The 21,431-nt window shown below is 40.0% G+C and overlaps 1 protein-coding gene across 10 annotated transcripts in view; it reads left to right on the top strand.

Moving 5' to 3' along the window:
- Positions 1 to 21,431, top strand: part of CCSER2 (coiled-coil serine rich protein 2) — a 245,528-nt gene that overhangs the window by 135,621 nt on the left and 88,476 nt on the right. For 9 of the 10 annotated variants that reach the window (XM_064290312.1, XM_064290313.1, XM_064290309.1 and 6 more), the window contains exon 5: positions 1,164 to 1,320. In XM_064290312.1, coding sequence (XP_064146382.1) covers positions 1,164 to 1,320 — 157 coding nt within the window. Of the gene's footprint in view, positions 1 to 287; positions 480 to 1,163; positions 1,321 to 21,431 lie in introns of those variants that run through there. The other variant, XM_010598251.3, reaches the window with a different exon arrangement.

Here is a 21,431-nt window from a genome sequence, read left to right as displayed (position 1 = left end):
GTATACTGTAATGACTCACCATTTTTCAAATTGAAAAGTTTTCAGTTAAGTGAAATATTAGAGTCATTTAAATAAATGACTTTTTTGCTCTCAAATTGGGGATTATGTTGAATACTAAAGCTTTTTATCACAAGGAATTGTGAACATGCAGGATTTGAACTGTCTCATGCAATAATTTTCACCCTAGAGAAATCTTTTCTGTTCTGTGGCTTGGGTTAGTATCTAGTTGTATTTTTAGTAACAGTCCTAACTCAATAGCTATGTAAGCAGTGAGGGAAGATGGAGTCACAGGGTAAACTGGGCTTGCTTCCCAAGGGAGGGCTGGGAGCTGAGCAGGAAGGAAGGCCTGTTTGTCAGTGCCTTGCATACAGCGATGTCTGAGTCGGCTGCCTGAGTAGGCTGCCAAGCAATACAATGTCTCCCTTGTACAAAGTAGCTCTGTTAGTGAGTGCTCAGATATGTGAGGAAAGAGTGTTTGGGTAAGTGAAGGAGAAGCTGGGGTGTTGCAAAGAGATTCTTTCCTTGTTTTTGTGGTATGCGGATTGCAGGGAGTGCACTGTTTGTTGCTGTAAAGTACTGGCTTTGTTTTCAGTGGCATTTTAGACTTTTTGAACAAGCTGTACTGCAGGCAGACTTGAAGACTCTTACTTTCTAGAAATGTGAGCTTCATTTAAAAATATGACTTGTTTCTGATGAGAATTTAACCTGTACTTCTTGAAATCAATGAAAATTAATTGTGGCGTTTATTTTAGGAATGGATTCTTTACTACACTTAAAATTTTCTCCTTTTTGACATAATTTTCACTCTGAAATCTGTACTAGTGATAGGGATAAAAAAACATTTAAAACTGATTACTGCTGTTTAAAACGTGTAATGTTGATTTCAAGGATAATTTGCTTGCTTTAAAACAGTGTAGTACTTACTTGTTGATATATGTGACTATGACAAAAAAGTTATAATTTTCAGTTTCAGTATTATAGTACTATTGTCACCGAAAGAACTCGTTTTTCCTCTGAAAAGTTTGAGTTTGTGATTAGCTAACATAAATGGCCGTTATTTTTAGAATACTACTTTTATATTATCAGCAGCATCTCATTATTAAGTTAACTTTTATACGGAGTGCACATGCTTATAGTGTTATGCTTTGAAATCTGTCTGGCAGAGTGTGACAACATGAACCGCTTTGACCGATCAGACAGAAATGTTCGGCAGTCGCAGGAGGGATTTTGGAAACGGCCACCCCAGAGGTGGAGTGCACAGGAACACTACCACCTCAGCCATCCTGACCACTATCACCATGGAAAAAGTGACTTGAGCAGGTGAGCGCTATTCTAACTTATATTTTGTTTTATAACCTCTGATTAATTTTGAATTATAATTTTCTACCAAAAAAATTTTTTTTTCTGGTTGTTAGAGGCACCAAAAAACATTTCATAGTTATATGGTCCTCACTGGAATAATATATCTAATTTTTTCCTTTTGGCCTTAATCCTTTTTCATTAGCTTCACTATAAATGTAAGTATTTTATTTATACCTGATATTTGGACTTTTAGCTGTGGCATGGTTTTCTAAGTCTCATTTGGGAATGAGTCAATATTACCTTTGTCAAAAGTTTATTATTTTTTCTAAATGATGTATAAAATTAGTGCCAAGTTACTTGTCTTCTTTTGTGATAAGTTCAGATTTTTTAATGAATTCTTCAAGTACCCTTAGAAACAGAAGAAGGTACTGTGTGATGCTGGAAGGCTTGTCTTTTGTGAACTGTAGGATGTTCTTCAGTTAGATCAGACCTTACGTGCAGTGGGACTTTGTATTTATTCCGACCTGGGATCTAAACCTGGCCTGGCACAAATTAGCTTTGCAAGCTTAGATAACTCATTTAGCACCACTCTCCTTCTGTTTACCATCTGTAAAATAATAATACCATCTCTCGCCATTCCAGGATCCAGGGTAAAGTGTCTGGAGCCGTGTCTGGTTTACAGTAGGCACTCAGTGGTAGTTATTGTTACTATTAATTTTTTCACAAGGGATTCGAGGTCATTTTGGAGCATTTTTTAAATATAAATATAAGATTGGAATAAAGAGGAAATAATAGAACCCATTGCCATCCAGTCAATTCTGACTCATAGCGACTCTGTAACAGAGTAGAACTGCCCCATAGGGTTTCCAGGGAGCAACTGGTATATTCAACCTACTGACCTTTTGGTTAGCAGTCAAGCTTTTAACCACTGCACCACCACAAAAAAACACTGTACCACTAGGGCTCTACAAAACAATAGAAGGGCACTGATAATCAGATGTGAAGTTGACATAGGAGAATCCATAATACAGTGAAACCTGTGAGAGCCGGAACTGATGGAACTGCCTTGTTTTTCAGGGTTTCAGAAGTTTTCCACCTTTGATAGGGTGCAGTCTCACCACTTTTCTACCCTTGTTTTAGTGGAAACTATTTGAGCTTTCCTTCCAGGACAGATGTCCACCATACACAGGTTCTAGCTTTAGCAGGTTTTACTGTATATGGCCCTGTATAGTTCTAAAAGGAGCCCTGGTGGTACAGTGGTTAAGCGCTCAGCTGCTAACCATAAAGGCAGTGGTGATGGGTGCCTCAGTACAGTGATCTATAAGGGACTCCAGGAGCACGTAGCAACTGATTTTTGGCTAGGGATAGTATAGTATAAAGGAAGCTATGATTTCACTGATTCTAAAAGTATGACTTTAGAGATTTCAGAGGAGCAGTTTCTATAGGATAAGTATGAGTATTCCACATGGAAAAAATAGCATATGCAAAAGCATGTGTGAAAGGGTATGACATTTTCAGAGTACAACTGTAAGTTTACCATAGCTGGGTCCCTGGGTCATATGGAGGAATGAGTAGATGTGATTTCTAACACTAGATAGCAGAAGAATCATCTGTGCATTTTAAAGTAAACAATGGCAAGTTTCAGCTTGAAGTGTGACTACTAATCAGACTGTCCAAAATGGAATGAATTACCTGGAGGTAGTAGCCCTCTCTGTCCCTGGGAATGATAGAGCTTAGGCTGATTAGTCATCTGTCAGAAAAGTTAAGCAGCATTTTCCAAACTCTGTTCCCTGGATATCAACAGGTACAGAAAAGGGCTGTGGTCAAATGAGTATGGGAATGAAAAAGTTAAAGTTGTTACTGTTTTTTATAGCAGGGCTCAGTAATGCCTTTAATATGTACATGTAGTATTATAATTTTGCAAGAGATGATAAAAGATAAAATATGTAGCCATTCCCTAATACATAGGACTACAAATCCCTGTTACACAGTGTACTTTGAGGGATCAGTGATTCTGAGTGATGAGACAGAAATGCACATTCTTAGGAGCTGCTAATCTGATTCATGTTGGCAGAATTTCCCAAGTGGGTTGAGGCACAATGATATGTCCAGGATGGTTACTGGTATGCTGGTTTAATGACCCCTACAGGCTTTGGAGTAGTCATGTGGAGTTTAGGACATCTCTTAATCAACTACATCTGTGGAAAGAGACAATGGACAAGCTTAATAACATTAGTCAAAACTAGGTTAGGGGCCAACTGCGGAACAGACCATCAATTGCACATATGCAAGTTAAAGTTGAAGCTGAAGAGAACTAAAACAAGTCCACAAGAGCCAAAGCATGACTTTGAGTATATCCCACCTGAATTTAGAGACCATCTCAAGGGTAGATTTGACACATTGAACACTAATAACTGAAGATCAGATGAGTTGTGGAATGACATCGAGGACATAATACATGAAGAAAGCACAAGAGCATTAAATTGACAGGAAAGACCCCTAGAAAGATAAAGTACTTAGGAATAAACCTAACCAGGGACATAAAAGACCTGTACAAAGAAAACTACAAAACACTATTGCAGAAGCCAAAAGAGACCTACAGTGGAAAAACATACTATGCTCATAAATAGGAAGCTGCAACATTGTGCAAATGTCAGTTCTACCCAAAGCAATTTATAGATATAATGCAATTGCCATCCAAATACCAACAGCATTCCATAAACAACTTTATATGGAAAGTAAAGGGGCCCCAGATAAGCAAAGCATTATTGAAGGAAAAGAACAAATTAGGAGGCCTGATATTACCTGATCTCAGAAACTATTATACAGCCACCGTAGTCAAAATAGCCTGATACTGGTACAAGGACAGACACATAGGCCACTGGAACAGAAATGGGGACCCAGACGTAAACCCATCCACCTGTGATCAGCTGATCTTTGGCAAAGGATCAAAGTCCATTAAATGAAGAAAAGACAGTTCTTTTAACAAATGGTGCTGTCAGAACTGGATGTCCATCTGTAAAACAATGAAACAGGGCCCATACCTCACACCATACACAAAAACTAACTCAGAATGAATCCAAGAATGAAAGAAAAAGATAGAGACAACACTAGGGGCCCTAATACATGACACAAATAAAATACAAATCATGACTAACATTGCACAAACACCAGAAGAGACACTAGATAACTGGAAGCTCCTAAAAATTAAACACTTAACGCTCATCAAAAGACTTAACCAAAAGAGTACAAAGAGAACCTACAGGCTGGAAAAAAATTCTTGGCTTGACATACCTGAGCAAGGGTCTAATCTCTAAAATCAATATGATATTTCAACACTTCATTAACAGAAAGACAAATAATCCAATTAAAAAATGGAAAAAGGGTATGAACAGACACTTTAGCAACTAACAGACACATGAGGAAATGCTTGCAGTCATTAGCCATTAAAAAAATACCAAACCAAACCTGTTGCCGTCAAGTTGATTCCGACTCATAGTGACCCTATAGGACAGAGTAGAATTGCCCCATAGGGTTTCTAAGGAGTGGCTGGTGGATTCAAACTGCCGACCTTTTGGTTCGAAGCCAAACACTTAACCACTAGGCCACCAGGGCTCCTCGTTAGCCATTAGAGAAACACAAAGCAAAACTACAATGAGATACCGTCTCGCCCCAACATTACTGTCACTAATCAAAAAAACAAAATAACAAAGGTTGGAGAGGTTACAGGGAGATTGGAACTCTTATGTACTGTTGGCGGGAATATAAAATGGTACAAACTCTATGGAAAAGGATATGGCATCTCCTTAAAAAGATAGAAATATCATAGGATTCAGCAATCCTACTCCTAGGCATGTATCCTAGAGAAATAAGAGCTGTCACATGAATAGACGTATTCACAGCCATGTGCTTTGTAGCATTATTCACAATAGCAAAAGGATGGAAACAACCTAAGTGCCCATCAACAGGTGAGTGGATAAACTATGGTACATACACACAATAGCATACTAAGCAATGGTAAAAAACAGTGATGAGCCTGTGAAACATGCCACAACATGGATGAGTCTGGAGGGCATTATGCTGAGTGAAATGAGTCAATCACAAAAGGACAAATACTGTATGAGACCACTATTATAAAAATCCAAGAAAAGATTTATACACAGAAGAAAACAATCTTTGATGTTTGTGAGGGAGGGGATGGGCTTAAAAAGGAAATCATTAACTAGATAGTAGACAAGCGTTAATTTTGGTGAAGGGAAAAACAACACGATATAGGGGATATCAGCACAACTTGACCAAGGCAAAACTTCCTAGACATCCAGACACCTTAAAGAACTGAGTTACTGGGGCTGAGGGTTGGGGATCACGGTCTTGGGGGACAGCTAGGTCAGTTGACATAACATAGCTCATAAAGAAATCGTTCTACATCCTACTTTGGTGAGTAGCATCTGGGGTCTTAAAAGCTTGCAAGTGGCCATCTAAGGTATGTCTACTGGTACCATCCCATCCATGGCAAAGGAGAATAAAGAAAACCAAAGACACAAGGAAAATATTAGTCCAAAGGATTAATGCACCACATGGACTACAGCCTCCACCAGCCTGAGCCCAGAAGTACCAGATGGTGCCTGGCTCTGACAGGGATCATAAAGGGTCCCAAACAGAGCAGGAGAAAAATGTAGAACAAAATTCAAATTCATGAAAAGAGGCCATAAAGAAACCGGAGGAACCTCTGAGACCGTGGCCTCCAGATACCGTTCTAACTCGGAACTAAAGCCACTCCCAAAGTCCACCTTTCACCCAAAGATTAGACAGGCCTGTAAAACCAAATTGGCCACACCTGCCTGAAAGCAAAGACAGAAAGGCAGGAAGAGACAGGAAAACTGGATGGATGGACATGAGGAACCCTGGGGTGTAAAGGGAAAGGGGGAAGAGTCCTGACACATCGCAGAGACTGCAACCATTGTCACAGAATAACTTGCGTATAAATTTGTGAACGAGAAACTGATTTGTGCAGTAAACTTACCTAAAGCACATGTGCATGCACGTACACACACACGTACACACACAGGTACACACACACGTAGACACACATACACACATACACGTAGACACACACGTAGACACACACACATACACACACGTACACACACGACACACACGTAGACACACATACACACACACGTAGACACACACGTACACGAGAGGAAGAAAAGAAAAAAAAATCACAATATATGTCGAAGAGACTGAAACTTGCTCCTGAAAGTATAAAAATAAAAAAGTAGAGTGGCTAAAATGAACGGAAGAAATGATGAAATAAAAGAGCTGAACAGAAGATTTCAAAAGGCAGCTTGAAAAGACAAAGTATTATAATGAAACGTGCAAAAACCTGGAATATAAAACCAAAAGGGAAGAAAGAACATACTCGACGTTTCTCAAGCTGAAAGAACTGAAGAAAAAATTCAAGCCTCGATTTGCAGAGTTGAAGGATTCTATGGGCAGAATATTGAATGAAACAGGAAGCATCAAAAGAAGATGGAAGTAATACACAGAGTCACTGTACCAAACTTTGTCAGTGTTCAGTCATTTCAGGAGGTAGCATATGATCAAGAAATAGTGGTATTGAAGGAAAAAGTCCAAGCTGCTCTGAAGGTGTTGGTGAAAAACAAGCCTCCAGGGATTGGTGGAATACCAATTGAGATGTTTCCACAAATGGATGCAATGCTGGAAGCGTTCACTTATCTATGCGAAGAAATTTGGAAGACAGCTACCTGGCCAACTGACTGGAACAGATCCATATTCGTGCCCATTCCAAAGAAAGGTGATCCAGCAGAATGCAGAAATTATTGAACAGTATCATTAGTGTCACAAGTAAAATTTTGCTGAAGATAATTCAAAAGTGGTTGCAGCATTACATCAACAGAGAACTGCCAGGAATTCAAGCCAGTTTCACAAGAAGATGTGGAACGAGGGATATCATTGCTGATGTCAGATGAATCTTGGCTGAAAGCAGAGAATACCAGAAAGATGTTTACCTCTGTTATATTGACTTTGCAAAGGCACTCGACTGTGTGGATCCTAACAAATTATGGGTAACATTGCAAAGAATAGGAATTCCAGAACACTTAATTGTGCTTATGTGAAATCTGTACATAGAATAAGAGACAGTGGTTTGAACAGAGCAAAGGGATGCTGCATGGTTTAAAATCAGCAAAGGTGTGTGTCAGAGTTGTATCCTTTCACCATACTTATTCAGTCTATATGCTGAGCAAATAATCCAAGAAGCTCGACTGTATGAAGAAGAACACAGTGTCAGGATTGTAGGAAGACTCATTGACAACCTGAAATATGCAGATGACACAATCTTGCTTGCTGAAAGGGTGAAGGACTTGAAGCACTTACTGATGAAGATCAAAGACCACAATCTTCAGTATGGATTATTACCTCAACATGAGGAAAACGAAAATTCTCACAACTGGACCAAGAAGCAACATCATGATAAATGGAGAAAAGATGAAATTGTCAAGGATTTCATTTTACTTGATCTAAAATCAATGCCCATGGAAGCAGCAGTCAAGAAATCAAACAATATATTGCACTGGGCACATCTGCTGTGAAAGACCCCTTTAAAGTGTTAAAAAGCAAAGGTCTGGAGGAGGTGGGGCTAAGATGGCGGACTAGGTAGACGCTACCTCCGATCCCTCTTGCAACAAAGACTCGGAAAAACAAGTGAATCGATCACATACATAACAATCTACAAGCCCTGAACAACAAACACAGATTTAGAGACGGAGAACGAACAAATACGGGGAAGCAGCGATTGTTTTCAGAGCCTGGAGCCAGCATACCAGTCAGGTAACCCTTGGCGCCCGATTTGGGGCAGAGCCCAGGGGAGCAGACGGCACAAACAAGGGGCCCAGCCCTACCCCCCGAACTCACCCCGGGAGGGGGCCCAGCCGGTTGGCGGGAGCGGCGTGGCGACACAACCGGTGAGAGAAGTCCCCGGGAGGCAGTGACTGGTCTTGGAGCGGGGAGAGCAGCGTCCCAGCCGGGGAACCATCCCGACAGGATTTTGACTGGGCGAAGCCACAGCACAAGCACGAAGAGCTGCTCCACTCCCCTGAACTAACCCCGGGAGGGGGCCCAGCCGGTTCGCGCGAGCGGTGTGGCGACGCAGCCGGTGGGAGAAGTCCCCGGGAGGCAGTGACTGGTCTTGGAGCGGGGAGAGCAGCGTCCCAGCCGGGACACGCGGTAACGGCACAAGCACGGGGAGCTGCTCCACTAACCTGAACTAACCCCGGGAGGGGGCCCAGTCAGTTCTCGGGGGCAGCACGGCGACGTGGCTGGCGGGATGAGAAGTCCCCGGGAGGCAGCGACTGATTTTGGAGTCGAGAGTGCCCCGTCCCAGCAGGGGAACCTTGACGTTGGGCGTGGGGCTGGCAGTGGAGGATCTGACCGTGACTTCAGCGGGCCAGACCCCCCGGGGGCAATCTCCACACAGTCAGCACACATAGGCGACACGCCCCTCGGGAAGGTCAGATATAATAGTCATTCCAAGCAAGACAAGCAACTCTGGCTATATTCTGAGGTGCTACTCTCCTATCTCTCTGATCCCTCCCCCACCCTCCCCAGGCGGCTTCATTAACATCCGAATTGCCTGAGCCAGAGGGAGAACGGCTCCTCTGGCTCCGCGGTGGCTTTTCTTCCCCCCACCCCCGACTTTTTTTTTTTCTTTTGGTCTTTTCCTAATCCACTCTTTCGGCCTGAGAGAAGGAACAACAACAACAATAAAAAAAAAAAAAAAAAATCCAGGGACCAAAAATCCACCCCTAATTAGACTGAAAACACAGAACCAGCTACAGCCAAGCATATACGATCCAAACCTCAGATGTTCATCCTCACAGGGAACAGGGTGGCAGTTATAATCCAAAGGCAATTCTGATAGGGATCTGACTGCATTTTTTTTTTAGCTGATTTTCTGGAAAAACTAGTTTCCCAGTGATGGCTCGGAGACAAGAATCCGTATCAAACCACTTAAAGAAGCAGACCATGACAGCTTCTCCAACCCCCCAGACAAAAGAATCAAAATCTTTCCCAAATGAAGATACAATCCTGGAATTATCAGATACAGAATATAAAAAACTAATTTACAGAACGCTTCAAGACGTCAGAAACAAAATAAGGCAAACTGCAGAAAAAGCCAAGGAACACACCGATAAAACTGTTGAAGAACTCAAAAAGATTATTCAAGAACATAGTGGAAAAATTAATAAGTTGCAAGAATCCATAGAGAGACAGCATGTAGAAATCCAAAAGATTAACAATAAAATTACAGAATTAGACAACGCAATAGGAAGTCAGAGGAGCAGACTCGAGCAATTAGAATGCAGACTGGGACATCTGGAGGACCAGGGAATCAATACCAACATAGCTGAAAAAAAATCAGATAAAAGAATTAAAAAAAATGAAGAAACCCTAAGAATTATGTGGGACTCTATCAAGAAGAATAACTTGCAGGTGATGGGAGTCCCAGAACAGGGAGGGGGGACAGAAAATACAGAGAAAATAGTTGAAGAACTCCTGACACAAAACTTCCCTGACATCATGAAAGATGAAAGGATATCTATCTAAGATGCTCATCGAACCCCATTTAAGATTGATCCAAAAAGAAAAACACCAAGACATATTATCATCAAACTCGCCAAAACCAAAGATAAACAGAAAATTTTAAAAGCAGCCAGGGAGAAAAGAAAGGTTTCCTTCAAGGGAGAATCAATAAGAATAAGTTCAGACTACTCAGCAGAAACCATGCAGGCAAGAAGGGAATGGGACGACATACACAGAGCACTGAAGGAGAAAAACTGCCAGCCAAGGATCATATATCCAGCAAAACTCTCTCTGAAATATAAAGGTGAAATTAAGATATTTACAGACAAACACAAGTTTAGAGAATTTGCAAAAACCAAACCAAAGCTACAAGAAATACTAAAGGATATTGTTTGGTCAGAAAACCAATAATATCAGGTACCAGCACAATACAAGTTCACAAAACAGAACGTCCTGATATCAACTCAAATAGGGAAATCACAAAAACAAACAAATTAAGATTAATTAAAAAAAAAAATACACATAACAGGGAATCATGGAAGTCAATAGGTAAAAGATCACAATAATCAAAAAGAGGGACTAAATACAGGAGGCATAGAACTGCATTATGGAGAGTGAAACAAGGCGATATAGAACAATACAAGTTAGGTTTTTACTTAGAAAAATAGGGGTAAATAATAAGGTAACCACAAAAAGGTATAACAACTCCATAACTCAAGATAAAAGCCAAGAAAAATATAATGACTCAACAAACATAAAGTCAAACACTACGAAAATGAGGATCTCACAATTTACTAAGAAAAACGTCTCAGCACAAAAAAGTATGTGGAAAAATGAAATTGTCAACAACACACATAAAAAGGCATCAAAATGACAGCACTAAAAACTTATTTATCTATAATTATGCTGAATGTAAATGGACTAAATGCACCAATAAAGAGACAGAGAGTCACAGACTGGATAAAGAAACACGATCCATCTATATGCTGCCTACAAGAGACACACCTTAGACTTAGAGACACAAACAAACTAAAACTCAAAGGATGGAAAAAAATACATCAAGCAAACAATAAGCAAAAAAGAAGAGGAGAAGCAATATTAATTTCTGACAAAATAGACTTTAGACTTAAATCCACCACAAAGGATAAAGAAGGACACTATATAATGATAAAAGGGACAATTGATCAGGACATAACCATATTAAATATTTATGCACCCAGTGACAGGGCTGCAAGATACGTAAATCAAATTTTAACAGAATTGAAAAGTGAGATAGACACTTCCACAAATATAGTAGGAGACTTCAACACACCACTTTCGGAGAAGGACAGGACATCCAGTAAGAAGCTCAATAGAGACACGGAAGATCTCCTTAAAACAATCAACCAACTTGACCTCATTGACTTATACAGAACTCTCCACCCAACTGCTGCAAAGTATACTTTTTTTTCTAGCGCACATGGAATATTCTCTAGAATAGACCACATATTAGGTCATAAAACAAACCTTTGCAGAGTCCAAAACATCGAAATATTACAAAGCATCTTCTCAGACCACAAGGCAATAAAACTAGAGATCAGTAACAGAAAAACTAGGGAAAAGAAATCAAATGCTTGGAAAATGAACAATACCCTCCTGAAAAAAGACTGGGTTATAGAAGACATGAAGGAGGGAATAAGGAAATTCATAGAATGCAACGAGAATGAAAATACTTCCTATCAAAACGTCTGGGACACAGCGAAAGCAGTGCTCAGAGGCCAATTTATATCGATAAATGCACACATACAAAAAGAAGAAAGAGCCAAAATCAGAGAACTGTCCCTACAACTTGAACAAATAGAAAGTGAGCAACAAAAGAATCCATCAGGCACCAGAAGAAATCAAATAATAAAAATTAGAGCTGAACTAAGAACAGAAAATCAATTGAAAGAATTAACAAAGCCAAAAGCTGGTTCTTTGAAAAAATTAACAAAATTGATAAACCATTGGCTAGACTGACTAAAGAAATACAGGAAAAGAAACAAATAACCCGAATAAGAAACGAGAAGGACCACATCACAACAGAACCAACTGAAATTAAAAGAATCATTTCAGATTATTACGAAAAATTGTACTCTAACAAATTTGAAAACCTAGAAGAAATGGATGAATTCCTGGAAATACACTACCTACCTAAACTAACACATTCGGAAGTAGAACAACTGAATAGACCCATAACAAAAAAAGAGATTGAAACAGTAATCAAAAAACTCCCAACCAAAAAAAGCCCTGGCCCGGATGGCTTCACTGCAGAGTTCTACCAAACTTTCAGAGAAGAGTTAACACCACTACTACTGAAGGTATTTCAAAGCATAGAAAATGACGGACTACTACCCAACTCATTCTATGAAGCCACCATCTCCCTGATACCAAAACCAGGTAAAGACATTACAAAAAAAGAAAATTGTAGACCTATATCCTAGATGCAAAAATCCTCAACAAAATTCTAGCCAATAGAATCCAACAACACATCAAAAAAATAATTCACCATGATCAAGTGGGATTTATACCAGGTATGCAAGGCTGGTTTAATATCAGAAAAACCATTAATGTAATCCATCACATAAATAAAACAAAAGACGAAAACCACATGATCTTATCAATTGATGCAGAAAAGGCATTTGACAAAGTCCAACACCCATTTATGATAAAAACTCTCACCAAAATAGGAATTGAAGGAAAATTCCTCAACATAATAAAGGGCATCTATGCAAAGCCAACAGCCAATATCACTCTAAATGGAGAGAACCTGAAAGCATTTCCCTTGAGAACGGGAACCAGACAAGGATGCACTTTATCATTGCTCTTATTCAACATCGTCCTTGAAGTCCCAGCCAGGGCAATTAGGCTAGACAAAGAAATAAAAGGTATCCGGATTGGCAAGGAGGAAGTAAAGTTATCACTATTTGCAGATGACATGATTGTATACACAGAAAACCCTAAGGAATCCTCCAGAAAACTACTGAAAGTAATAGAAGAGTTTGGCAGAGTCTCAGGTTATAAAATAAACATACAAAAATCACTTGGATTTCTCTACATCAACAAAAAGAACACCGAAGAGGAAATCACCAAATCAATACCATTCACAGTAGCCCCCAAGAAGATAAGATACTTAGGAATAAATCTTACCAAGGATGTAAAAGACCTATACAAAGAAAACTACAAAGCTCTACTACAAGAAATTCAAAAGGACATACTTAAGTGGAAAAACATACCTTGCTCATGGATAGGAAGACTTAACATAGTAAAAATGTCTATTCTACCAAAAGCTACCTATACCTATAACGCACTTCCGATCCAAATTCCAATGTCATATTTTAAGGGGATAGAGAAACAAATCACCAATTTCATATGGAAGGGAAAGAAGCCATGGATAAGCAAAGCATTCCTGAAAAAGAAGAAGAAAGTGGGAGGCCTCACTCTACGTGATTTCAGAAGCTATTATACAGCCACAGTAGTCAAAACAGCCTGGTACTGGTACAACAACAGGCACATAGATCAATGGAACAGAATTGAGAACCCAGATATAAATCCATCCACGTATGAGCAGCTGATATTTGACAAAGGCCCAGTGTCAGTTAATTGGGGAACAGATAGTCTTTTTAACAAATGGCGCTGGCATAACTGGATATCCATTTGCAAAAAAATGAAACAGGACCCATACCTCACACCATGCACAAAAACTAACTCCAAGTGGATCAAAGACCTAAACATAAAGACTAAAACGATAAAGATCATGGAAGAAAAAATTGGGACAACCCTAGGAGCCCTAATACAAGGCATAAACAGAATACAAAACATTACCAAAAATGATGAAGAGAAACCAGATAACAGGGATCTCCTAAAAATCAAACACCTATGCTCATCTAAAGACTTCACCAAAAGAGTAAAAAGACCACCTACAGACTAGGAAAGAATTTTCAGCTATGACATCTCCGACCAGCGCCTGATCTCTAAAATCCATATGATTCTGTCAAAACTCAACCACAAAAAGACAAACAACCCAATCAAGAAGTGGGCAAAGGATATGAACACACACTTCACTAAAGAAGATATTCAGGCAGCCAACAGATACATGAGAAAATGCTCCCGATCATTAGCCATTAGAGAAATGCAAATTAAAACTATTATGAGATTCCATCTCACACCAACAAGGCTGGCATTAATCCAAAAAACACAAAATAATAAATGTTGGAGAAGCTGCGGAAAGATTGGAACTCTCTTAAACACTGCTGGTGGGAATGTAAAATGGTACAACCACTTTGGAAATCTATCTGGCATTATCTTAAACAGTTAGAAATAGAACTACCATACAACCCAGAAATCCCACTGCTCGGAATATACCCTAGAGAAACAAGAGCCTTCACACAAACAGATATATGCACACCCATGTTTATTGCAGCTCTGTTTACAATAGCAAAAAGCTGGAAGCAACCAAGGTGTCCATCAACGGATGAATGGGTAAATAAATTGTGGTATATTCACACAATGGAATACTACGCATCGATAAAGAACAGTGACGAATCTGTGAAACATTTCATAACATGGAGGAACCTGGAAGGCATTATGCTGAGCGAAATGAGTCAGAGGCAAAAGGACAAATATTGTATAAAACCACTATTATAAGATCTTGAGAAAGTAAAAACTGAGAAGAGCACATACTTTTGTGGTTACGAGGGGGGGAGGGAGGGAGGGTGGGAGAGGGTTTTTTATTGATTCATTAGTAGATAAGAACTGCTTTAGGTGAAGGGAAGGACAACACTCAACACTTGGAAGGTCAGCTCAATCGGACTGGACCAAAAGCAAAGAAGTTTCTGGGATAAAATGAATGCTTCAAAGGTCAGCAGAGCAAGGGCAGGGGTCTGGGGACCATGGTTTGAGGGGACTTCTAAGTCAATTGACAAAATAATTCTATTATGAAAACATTCTGCATCCCACTTTGAAATGTGGAGTCTGGGGTCTTAAATGCTAACAAGCGGCCATCGAAGGTGCATCAATTGGTCTCAACCCACCTGGATCAAAGGAGAATGAAGAACACCAAGGTCACACGACAACTAAGAGCCCAAGAGACAGAAAGGGCCACATGAACCAGAGACCTACATCATCCTGAGACCAGAAGAACTAGTTGGTGCCTGGCCACAATCGATGTCTGCCCTGACAGGGAGCACAACAGAGAATTCCTGAGGGAGCAGGAGATCAGTGGGATGCAGACCCCAAATTCTCATAAAAGACCATACTTAAAGGTTTGACTGAGACTAGAGGAATCCCGGTGGCCATGGTCGCCAGACCTTCTGTTGGCACAGGACAGAAACCATCCCCGAAGACAACTCATCAGACATGAAAGGGACTGGTCAGTGGGTGGGAGAGAGATGCTGATGAAGAGTGAGCTAATTATATCAGGTGGACACTTGAGATTGTGTTGGCATCTCTTGTCTGGAGGGGGGATGGGAGGATAGAGAGAGAGGGGGAAGGTGGCAAAATTGTCACGAAAGGAGAGACTGAACGGGCTGACTCATTAGGGGGAGAGCAAGTGGGAGTACGGAGTAAGATGTATGTAAACTTGTATGTGACAGACTGATTGGATTTGTAAACGTTCACTTGAAGCTTAAAAAAAAAAAAAAGCAAAGGTGTCATTTTGATGATTAAGATGCACCTGACCTAGGCCATGTTATGTTTAATCGCCTCATATGTATGTGAAAACTGGACAATGAATAAGGAAGACCAAGAAGAACTAATGCCTTTGAATTGTGGTGTTGGCGAAGAATATTGAATATACCATGGAGTACCAGAAGAACAAATGAGTCTATCTTGGAAGAAGTACAGAATTAGAAGTGAGGATGGTGATACTACGTCTCACATACTTTGGACATGTTATCAGGAGGGACCAGTACCTGGAGAAGGGCGTCAATGCTTGGTAGAGTAGAGGGTCAGCAAAAAAAGGGAGACCCTCGATGAGATGGACTGACGCAGTAGCTGCAATGATGGGCTCAAACATAACAACAATTTTTAAGTTCAGTTGTTCATAAGGTTGCTGTGGGTTTAAACTGACTTGACAGCAGCTAAAAACAACAGTTTTCCCAGGGCCAGTTATGGGGGTGGAGTTTAGAGAGAAACTTCCTCCAAGAGAAGCCTTACCCAGCATACCCTAAATTTATCTTCTCTCTATGCCTTGTTATTTCAAAAAAGGTTTGGGCGCACTGAACCTGGGACACTTTTTATATTACCTGTGCAAAAGTCCCTCTTACCTTTCTGTTACTTCTTGTGTGTTGCTTCTTTACTCTGTTCCACAATGCCTGTCATTGTCGTGGTTAACTACAGGATTAGACTTCATCCCTAACCCGGGAGTGTCTGCAAGACTGGTAGTTGAGAATCATTTAATTTACTTTCTCTCATATTCTTATTATATTGTGCCCCTGCCACCCCTCCACCCCCCATGGATCCTATAGCTCTCTTTTTTTCTCCTCTGACTTCCCTTTCCTACCCACATCTCCTGCTGTGCTCCTTGGGATTCTCTCAAATGCTAACAAACTTGTGTCATTGATCTTTTCCATTACAATAACTTTTCTCCTTGGTGTGGTTTAGGCATTCTTCTTCATTTTCTTGCATATGCATATCTAGTTCCCCAGCATCATTTGTTGAAAAACACTATTCTTCCTCTTTGCATTGTCTGGTCATCTTTGTTGAAGATCAGTTGGCCATAAATGTAAGGGTTTATTTCTGGACTCTCAATTTTATCATTGATCTGTGTTTATCCTTAAACAATTACAGCTGGTTTTTTCAACAGACACCCTGAGGTAAGGCTGATTGCCCTGTGTGAACTCTGAATTGGGTCAAATAATGAGCCTTGTCTAGGGAGCTGCCAGACAGGTCAAATGGTAACAGTTCTTTGGGGATGGGTCTTTTTGGAGAGTTCGAGACACACTCTGCCCCTCCAGGTGCAGCTGGATTTCACAGCTGTTGTGTGTGATGATCTTAGTTTTTAAAGCTGTGTTAGAGCTGGGAGGTCAAAATGGGAATATGATAAACTAAGACATCACAAAGCTCACTGTTCTTGTCAAGATTTAACTGTCTTTATGAAATAATGTTCCATGGAATAATGCCACAGGCTTTTAGTTGATTTCCAGATTTTTGAAAAAGTTGATTTTGACTGTTTTTATTTATAGAGGGGGAGGGGATTTTTGGAGGTCTTAACCTAGCCATTCCAAAAGTGCTTTGTCCAGTCACACATTTTTTTTAAATATAGCCATGAACATAAAAATAAATGTATTTAACTTTTAATGTATAATTTTTATTAATAGTGAGAAAAGAAATTCTAAAATGGCTTTGTGAGATAAAAACTGTGACTTGGATTAGGAAAGAAATGAAGAAACACCTTCCTTTTTCTGATACATACACACATGCATTCCTGCATCTGCCTGTCTGACCTTAAACTTAGCACAAAATCACACATCTTAGCAATTGTGAAGCTGGGATGGGAATGGGAAAGGATAAGTATATTCATAAATATATATGTATTTAGCCTTATAATTTGGGGAGATTCCGTGAAAACTATAATATAATGATTATGCACCAGTGTAATTTGTAGCCTGTGAATGGAATATCAGATGTTGGTAAACTATGTGGATTCAATTTATTCAATTGTTGTTAGGTGCCGTCGAGTTGGTTCTGACTCATAGCTACCCTATGCACAACAGAACGAAACACTGCCCAGTCCTGAGCCACCCTTACCATCATTCTTATGCTTGAGCTCATTGTTGCAGCCACTGTGTCAGTCCACCTCGTTGAGGGTCTTCGTCCTTTCTGCTGACCCTGTACTCTGCCAAGCATGACGTCCTCCTCCGGGGACTGATCCCTCCTGACAACATGTCCAAAGCATGTAAGATGCAGTCTCCCCATCCTTGCTTCTAAGGAGCATTCTGGCTGTACTTCTTCCAAGACAGATTTGTTCGTTCTTCTGGCAGCACATGGTATATTCAATATTCTTCGCCAACACCACAATTCAAAGGCATCAGTTCTTCTTCGGTCTTCCTTATCCATTGTCCAACTTTCACATGTATTTGATGCGATTGAAAATACCATGGCTTGGGTCAGGCGCACCTTAGTCTTCAGGGTGACGTCTTTGCTCTTCAACACTTTGCAGAGGTCCTTTGCAGCAGATTCACCCAGTGCAATGTGTCTTTTGATTTCTTGACTGCTTCTTCCATGGCTCTTGATTGTGGATCCAAGTAAAATGAAATCCTTGACAACTTCAGTCTTTTCTCCATTTATCATGATGTTGTTCATTGGTCCAGTTGTGAGGATTTTTGTTTTTTTTATGTTGAGGTGCAATCCAAACTGAAGGCTGTGGTCTTGGATCTTCATTAGTAAGTGCTTCAAGTCCTCTTTACTTTCAGCAAGCAAGGTTGTGTCATCTGCATAACGCAGGTTGTTAATGAGTCTTCCTCCAATCCTGTTGCCCTGTTCTTCTTCATATAGACCAGGTTCTCGTATTGCTTGCTCAGCATACAGATTAAATAGGTATGGTGAAAGAATACAACCCTGACGCACACCGTTCCTGACTTTAAACCAATCTGTATCTCCTTGTTCTGTCCGAACAACTGCCCCTTGATCTATGTAAAGTTTCTTCATAAGCACAATTAAGTGTTCTGGAATTCGCATTCTTCGCGATGTTATCCATAGTTTGTTATGATCCACACAGTCGAATGCCTTTGCATAGTCAATAAAACACAGGTAAACATCCTTCTGGTATTCTCTGCTTTCAGCCAGGATCCATCTGACATCAGCCCTGATATCCCTGGTTCCACGTCCTCTTCTGGAACTGGCCCGAATTTCTGGCAGTTCCCTGTCGATAAACTGCTGCAGCCGTTTTTGAATGATCTTCACCAAAATTTTGCTTGAGTGTGATATTAATGATAAAAATGATAAATAAAAATGATAAATGATTACAAAAATGATATTGTTCTATAATTTCCACATTCAGTTGGATCACCTTTCTTGGGAATAGGCATAAATCTGAATCTCTTCCAATCAGTTGGCCAGGAAGCTGTCTTCCATATTTCTTGGCATAGACAAGTGTGTACCTGCAGCGCTACATCTGTTTGTTGAAACATCTCAATTGATATTCCATCAATTTCTGGAGCCTCGTTTTTTGGCAATGCCTTCAGAGCAGCTTGGACTTCTTCCTTCAGTAGCATCAGTTCCTGATCACATGCCACCTCTTGAAATGGTTGAACATCTACTAATTCTTTTTGGTGTAATGACTGTGTATTCCTTCCATCTTCTTTTAATGCTTCCTGCGTCGTTTAATATTTTCCCCATGGAAAGTATTAAGCCTCGAGTTACATGAATTCAAGCCTTCAAATCAATACGGGGTGAAAAAAAGGCTACCTGTTGAAGATTCGTTTTGATAGTTTTTCTTTGGTTTATTTTATTTTCCTTTTGATTTCATTGGCAGTACTTACAAAACAAAAAAAAATATAAAAATTTTATTTTTTTTTACTTACAAAACAATGTTACAAAATATTGGTGATGGTGGGCATTTCTTTCTCACGCTTCTGTGGCCACTAAATTTGCTTTTGCATTCTTTCATATCTCTGTTAGCGCATTTCTTCCTTTCTGCTAGCCAGCCTGGCCTGTGACTGGCCACACAGGTTCCCCTTTAGCTAATACACTGTGGGCCTTCCAGTGTATCCCCATCCCAAGTCACTGCCTTTGGTAGTTTTTATCACCTGATTTCTCTGCCTCTCTGGGCTAAAAATCCACTATTGTTACAATTTATACTCAGGTACAAATTTATGCCTATTAGCGGGCTGTTATGGCCAGTAATCCCCCTCTTTGTCTTATGTTTATTTTCTATTATTATTTTTCTTCAACCCTAGATTTATCCTTTCACGCTTAGAAGGAGATTTTTACCTCCTATATTGTTGTTTGGAGCCCTGGTGGCACAGTGGTTAAGAGTTTGACTGCCAACCAAAAGGTCAGCAATTTGAATCCACCAGCTGCTCCTTGGAAACCCTATGGGGCAGTTCTACTCTGTCCTATAGGGTTGCTGTGAGTCGGGATCTACTCGATGACAGTGGTTTAATGGATTTTATGTTGTTTTTTTGTTGTTGTTGTTGAGAATATGTACAGCAAAAACATATACCAATACAAGTTTCTATGTGTACATATCAGTTACGCTGATTACACAGTCAGGTTGTACAATTATTCTTACCCTTCTTTTCCGAGTTGTTCCTCCCTAATTAACATATACTCACTGCCCCCTAAGGTTCCTGTCTAATCTTTCGAATTACTGTTGTCAGTTTGATCCTATATAGATGATATTAAAAGCATAATTCTCAAGGCAGATGTTTTTTACTAGTTAAAGCTAAACTATTGTTTGGTTTTGAGAAGACTTCAAGGGATATTTTTGGTTTAAGGTTTAAAAATTACCACAGGGTAATATTTTCGAAGGTTCTTCTATCCTTCATGGCTCCAGAAAGTCTACATTCCGTTAAGAGTTTGAAATTCTATTCTGCATCACCCTTTTGGTCCGGGTTCTTCTATAGAATCCTTAATCAAAACGCTCAGTAATGGTGGCCAGGCACCATCTAATTCTTCTGCTCTCATGGCAAAGGAGACAGTTGCTCGTGGAGGCAATTAGCCATACATTCCATTTCTTCCCCTGATTTCTGACTCCCCTTGTTCCTCTGTTACACCAGGTGAATAGAGACCAGTTGGGCCCTGGATGGCCTCTTGCAAACTTTTAAGACCCCAGGCACTATGCAGTGAACTAGGAGATAAAGCAAAAGCACTAAACACACTATTAGGCTAATTAACTGGGATGTCCCATGAAAGCATGACCCTAAATTTCCGAACCAAGGAACCAAATCCCATGAGGTTTTTGGTTGTACATAAGCAGCCTCAGCAGCTACTCTGTTTTTTTTTTTTTTTGGTCGTTGTTGCAAATACATGTATCACACAACTTTTGCCAGTTGAACTTTTTACAGGTGTACAGCTTATTGATAGCAATTACATTAATCGGCCATGCAACCATACCGTTAATCAATGTGATTTTTCCGTCACCGTAAACTAAAACTCAGTAATCCATAAGCAATAAACCCCTCCCCCCGCCCCGTAAGCACTGATAGGCTTTGATCTCTATACATTTAACCTCTTCTTGTCTTTTTATGTCAGTGAAATCAAACAATATTTGTCCTTTTGTGATTGACTTATTTCACTCAGCATAACTTATGTCTTCAAAAGAAAAAAAATAATAACGTCTTCAAGCTCTGTCCATATTGTACCGTGTATCAAAACTTCATTTCTCTTACTGGCTAAGTGGTATTTCATTTATGTATGTACCACATTTTGTTTATACATTCATCTGTTGATGGGCATGTAGGTTTGTTTCTACCCTTTGACTGTTGTGCATAGTGCTGCAGTGAACATTGGTGTACAAGTCTCTGAGTCTCTGCTTTCAAGTCGTTTGGGTGTGCAACATAGAA

This window comes from Loxodonta africana, chromosome 8, assembly GCF_030014295.1.
Source record: "Loxodonta africana isolate mLoxAfr1 chromosome 8, mLoxAfr1.hap2, whole genome shotgun sequence".
Classification (NCBI taxonomy): domain Eukaryota; kingdom Metazoa; phylum Chordata; class Mammalia; order Proboscidea; family Elephantidae; genus Loxodonta; species Loxodonta africana.
This window is presented reverse-complemented; position numbering and strand designations above follow the sequence as displayed.